Source organism: Pleurodeles waltl, chromosome 1_2, assembly GCF_031143425.1.
Source record: "Pleurodeles waltl isolate 20211129_DDA chromosome 1_2, aPleWal1.hap1.20221129, whole genome shotgun sequence".
Classification (NCBI taxonomy): domain Eukaryota; kingdom Metazoa; phylum Chordata; class Amphibia; order Caudata; family Salamandridae; genus Pleurodeles; species Pleurodeles waltl.
This window is the reverse complement of record NC_090437.1, coordinates 1,090,681,857-1,090,687,856: the sequence shown is the minus strand read 5'-3', so window position 1 is coordinate 1,090,687,856 and position 6,000 is coordinate 1,090,681,857. Positions and strand designations below refer to the sequence as shown.

Below are 6,000 nucleotides of genomic sequence, written 5' to 3'. Positions count from 1 at the left end.
TCAGCTCAATGACTGCAGTATTTTCCCAGCTAACACTCAAGATACATTTCTCCTCTATATAGGTTACTCCGGCCATCACGCTCCCATTCACATGTTTGCTGTAGTGTTCCTCAGAAGGCAGGGCAATAACACTTCGGGGGCCGAGGGGCCTCACTGCTGGCAGCAAAGTGCACTATGAACTACAGCTCTCTCGCTGAATCGGCGCGGCCTACTCAAACAGGAAAATTAATTCCTGAAGAACTCAATCGTCTAACTGATGCAACTTTTGTAAGCTGTGGTTCATTGGCTGCTTTGTGTACAGATCAATTCATTCCCTTTGAGAACTTGTTACATTTTGTTCATTCGATTAAACACTCATATAACGTGATTTTTTGTTGTTGCAAGAACACAAAACAGAAAAGTAATATATGGTTTTTGTAAGTCTTTATAGTACAGATCACAATACCCAGCCTTCCTGATTTCTCAAGCACGGGGCGGCCAGGACATTTACAGATACATATTTCTCCAAAGATGTTTTTTCTGGGACTACACCGAATCCAACGGTTAGAACAAGTGCAAGCCCAACTGGAAAGCCGCCGATTTCCTGTAAATTTACCTGCAAGTTGGAAAGCTGCTGTCAAACAGAACAAGCTCGGCTGATTATTAGACAGAACGCTCAACTTCTTGACTGCCATCACCAGCAGCCAGGGATATTTGCATTTGTATTGAAAGATATTAAAAAACGTTTTTATGTAGTCATTTTAGGTGAAACGCACGCATAGTGCACACTATGGAAATAATGATATCCTGTTTGGGAGGATTAAGGGATTAAAAGTGGTGAATCGTAATTTTTCCACAGCTGTGGTGGCCCCTCAAACTACCCACCAGTGTACTGCAATCCAGGTGAGGTGGGTAAGAGGGGAAGGCACACTGAATTTCCTCAGTGCGAAACTGATGATACTTATGCTGGTAACGCCACTTTCATGTAACCAACCATCCTGTCTACTGGCAACTGCAATGAGATGAAAATAATAGTAATAATTTCACACAAGCTGTAAACAGTGCAGGATTCATGACCCACCCCAGCGTGGCGAGGTTCAAACCCACGGCCTAGAGGTGAAGGTGAGTCCGCGTCGTTCACCCACAGCTGCAAGAACCCAGCCCCTCCGCCGGCCGTTTCCAGAGATGAATGTTCTTACATCATGCACTCTGTGACCCCGGCTGTGGGGGGTTTACAGGGCTCCGGCAGAGGAGAGATTGGCAGTTGTTTCCGCTGGTAAAACCTCTTGTAAGCTTTCCGTTAATTCCCCCATGTCTAATTCTGTAGCCTGCTTAGCATTTTCTCTTGCAAGTACATTTCCTGCATAATTACTCTCCTTCCTCAAGTCCCTGAGGCACCTTTCCAGTCTTTTGGTGAATAAGTCCACGTCCTGTTTCTTCATCCCGATGGCCGCGGCGGCGTTGAGGTACGCACAGGGATAGTCACTGGAGTGAGACATAAAGCCGGTGAAAGTGTGTCCGCTCACGGTCTGCACTGATTCACGAGGCACGACTCTGCAGATAAAACATAAGGTGTATGATTATAAAGCAAGGCCAAGGTATCATTATCAGCAATGTTTAAGCACACTACTCGAGCCTGTAGGTACATGGATAGCGTTAATATGGTGATAGATTTATTTCTATGGCACATTGAAGTAAACGTGAGGATTACGATGAGACCAACCACAACACATCTATAGGCTCAAATAGATGGATTCACCTAAGGCTACTGAAATTACAGAAAAGGCAAAGCATTAACTCTGAATTATGTCACTGTTGGATCGTAACATTTTAATAATGCTTTTAGTGACCCAGACGTCAGCATTTGGTGACATTCATATTCACGTTTAAAAGCCTAACATAGATAAAACGCTGCATTGAAACGTATTTTAAAAATGCTCATATTTTATTATGATGGACAACGTGCCTACCAGAATTGACAATGTGCTAATAAGATTAAAATATTGTTGAATTATATTTACACATTAGAGTAACTGATAGTAGTGAAATCAAGTTGATTTACAATGTTTAATATGATTTATTAGTATAATGTTACATGCGTGTAAAAATAAGTACACTTCTCCGTCATATCTAATGTGATGCTTCAATAAAGATTGCAATGATTAATTAAATGGTTTTTGCATATTCTGATGAGATATTCATACTGAATTCTTACATTTGCATATTATGAATTTTATTAATAACAGTATTAATGAATTATATTTCTTGTATTAGCATAACTAGGCCTAAGATTCCGTATTTGCAGTCATGTAAAAATGATGAATCATTTTTTCCTCTTAAATGAATTTTTGCATTAGGTTGTTTCTCGTGAACAGTTAAAAGTCCCATTGTTCACTGTATATGACTTGTCTTCCAATGTTCTTGATTCTGGTACATTGAGACCTGGAGACTGAAAGCAAAAGCAGTTGCTACTGTTCAACAGAACCTTCTCACATGAACAGTTGAAAATGTCTTGTAACACGGGAAATAAAATGGATTGCAACAAGTGATGTGCAAAATGCTTAAACTATTGGATTAACATGGAAAGAAGAGACAACTTCTCACCAAACCTGGGACCTTAATATGATATTGCAAATTCGGTTTGTGCTCAAAGACTGGTTGGATCTTGTCATTTCTGCATAATGTGGAACTACTGAGCTGTCGGATCAGAGGCATTTGTGAACTTTAATGGACTTAGTAAGTTGGAGACAGTCCCTTTAAAATCTTGTTCTGTTAACTTGGCCCTTGAATGCTTCCTGATTTCCCTGTTCAGCCCGTGTTCCGCACTTTCCCCTGATGGTGTTGCTAATGGACTTTGCTGATGATCTACATGATTTGCTGACAAAACTCAATTGAATGCTGACCCTAGGAGAGGTATAGTCTAATACGCGTTATTTTCCCTGACCTGCGTTTCTTGAGCAGAAGTCAGCATGCTAATACCTGGCTATTTTATTTTTCTTAGTTTAACTTAGCCCGAGATAGATGTTTTTCCCAATTATTTTTGTCTTCCTTTTGACTTTTGCCCTCATGTGTTAGCCCGTTCCCACACACGTTTGTCCTAATTTGGTTAGTAGTAAGGATAACATGTTCAAAATCCTGATTTCACAATCTTGTAATCTGATTTGACTAATGTATTCACAGTCAGATTTAAAGAATGTTTGTGTCACAAATTGTGTCTTTATTAATATGCATTATTTTTCTTGAATGTCAAATGGTGTTGAAAAAGAGTAGATTAAACTTGTTTTGTGGATTTGGTCAACCTATTTTGTTTATTAACCTTACGATTTTGCACACTATTTACATGAATTTGGCTTTGTGGTTATAAAATAAATCTTTGAACTTGGATTGGAGTTTTTTTTCTGTGGCCACATGGGTCATGGTGTTTACATTTATTGTTTGGGTTTGAATTGATTGTGTATGGTTACCACACACTTCACTGGGTCCAAAGATCCCATTGACCTTGGGGAAGCATTTTCAAATCCTGCAAAGGATGAGAAAAACTTGTTAACCTTACTTTACAGCTAAATGGCTCTGAAAGTTTAATGCTTTCAGAAGGTCACAAGTTTGAATCCCATTAAGGCCTTCCCAACTGTCCATCCTTCTAGGGTTGGTAAATTCAGTAATAGTAACTGGGTGAGAGGAACACCTGGAAACGCTAAAACCGCAGCTAAGCAGAGTTGTATTAAAAACTAAAAACACAGAGGACAAGTGTTGAAGAGTAGATTTCTCAATAGTTAAGCTCCAAAGTCCAAATGGTGAAAATGATTTATTAATAAGATACAAGTTCCATGGAAGTCACCCCAGCCATCCGCCTCAGCCCAGGTCCAGATCTTCGACTCCTCACCGTATTCCATAGAACTCCCACTACACTGAATTCTAGTGGAATGTGACACCATCATATTCCACTACAACTCACTAGAAGAAGATCTTGCCATGATGAGTTAACAAAGAAAGAACTATCAGAGACAAATTCACAATGAAGAGGCCTCCCAATTATAAACAGTTGCGTTTCTGATCTGGACATTTCCACTCTAGTATTACATGTGCAAATCAGTATTTGATATGAAGTTGCACTAAAAGTGTTATCAGGCCACTTTCACTTTGTGCTACAGGGACGACTGGCATTGTGAGATCTGCACTTGGCACTACGGCATCACTAGCCTGCGGTGACAGCCAATTTGAAGCTCCAGCAACAACCACCCACAACGCCCAACAGGATCTTTGTGCTACAACGATGACCGTTGGCGGCACCCAATCTGCTCTGCATGCTACAGAGACCACCTGCTCTTCACGACCACTTCCACTACAAACTGGACTATTTATGCTGGACATTAAGGTAATTTTTCTCAGCAGGACTAATCTGGTCCCTGTGTTCAGCCCACAAACCATCATGGTTCACCTGAACTTGTGACTTTCACCCAGTCTCGCACAACTAGAGAACATGAATGGTGCTTTCTGTTTTAGGCTATACTTAACTTAAATCTTTGAAATTGCATATCTGTGGTTCTAATGATTGACATTTTGTTGTTTTAGTGTTATACAATTTATTAAAACGTACTCCATTTTTATAAATTAGCGTCAGAGTTTTCTTGTGTTGAGCTTTCACGTTATTACTGTTTGTGTGCTACATAAGCACTTTACTTTGCTCTGGGTTTGCTTCAAATACCTGGTTATAATTAATGCACACAAAAGAACAGCATGACAAACACAAATGCTGACCTCCACCATGTAAAATGCTATGGGTTACCATTGTTGAGGATGGAGAGGTGCATCCTGACCAACTTGAGACAGTCTCATGAGTCGTGGCTCCTCTCCACAAGAAAACCCCAAAAGAAGCTTGAAGGAGATAACTGTATTGTTACTGAAAATACCAAATTGGTGCTAAATCAAAGAGCACAACGTTCAATAAAAACAAGAGATTCAGGGCATCTAATTAACTATATTCAAGTTCACAAAAAAATGTCAATGTTGGCAAAGTCACAGCTTTGTATACCAGGCAGTCTTCAGTGATATGGCACCAGAGAAAACAAAACAATCACTCTGCAAATGTTAACAAGTTTGGATCAATTTTATAATGACCCAGCTTTTTCAACTCCAAGAGGCAAACAATTACTTATCAACTTTACACCACATACTCTTCAAAGACCATAATTATTAGGGTGACCCACCCGAGACAAGCGCCTTAGTGCCTTAATCCTACCAAAACATTTTTAGTGTCTAGCTGCATCGGCCTCTATTCACTCCTCTATTGCCTCAACCTCCCCATAATGGGGATGAATATAACAAGGTGACATTCCCACAGGAAGTCCTAAAACAGGCAGAAATCCCCAGATCAATAACACAGCAACCACAAGTGAAGGTGGGGAGTATGAGGAGGAAAACTGGTGGAAGAGGGAAGAGGGACTGTGGCAAGAAGGGGCAGGACTTTGTGTGATGAAGATTACAGGCAAATAATCAGGGCACAACCGTTTCATCCCGCTTCCTTGTCACAGTTATTGCCCTGAGATAATACAAAGAAGAAGCTTATAAAGAGCAAAACACTAACAGTGGCCACAGAGAACACAATCTGACCCAACTGAAAAGGGAGACTCACAAGGCTAAAAAGACTCACAGGTCTAAATAAACTCACCTTAATCGGCCAAGCAAGCATAAGAATATGAGACTTGGACCAGAAACGCCAAACCGCTGAATACCACTGAAGGGAAAGGCCTTAAAACTAGGGGCATGAAAAGCAAAAAGAAAAAACAATAACAAAGCCAGAAAAGGGAAAAACGTACAAGAGGCTCAGAGCAAATGAAAAGTGTAACTGCAAGCGATGAGACGGCACACAGAAGACCGAAAAAGATGGCAGAGAACCAGGTGGGTCCATTCCGGAGCTATTAAAACCTCCTTGAGAGCTGGGGCTCACAACATCAACACTGGCAAACAGCAGCTAGGAGAACTATAGGCCACCAACAAGGTTACCAGTGAGAAACAGAAGAG

General features: G+C 40.6%; 1 protein-coding gene across 1 annotated transcript in view; it reads right to left on the bottom strand.

Annotated features, from left to right (window-relative positions):
* Positions 1-406: 406 nt before the first annotated feature.
* SEPSECS (Sep (O-phosphoserine) tRNA:Sec (selenocysteine) tRNA synthase) overlaps positions 407-6,000 on the bottom strand; it is a 196,384-nt gene continuing 190,790 nt past the window's right edge. Inside the window, exon 11 of the mRNA XM_069202162.1 lies at positions 407-1,533. Within this exon, the coding sequence (XP_069058263.1) occupies positions 1,212-1,533 (322 nt within the window). The 3' untranslated portion in view covers positions 407-1,211. The remainder of the gene's footprint in view (positions 1,534-6,000) is intronic.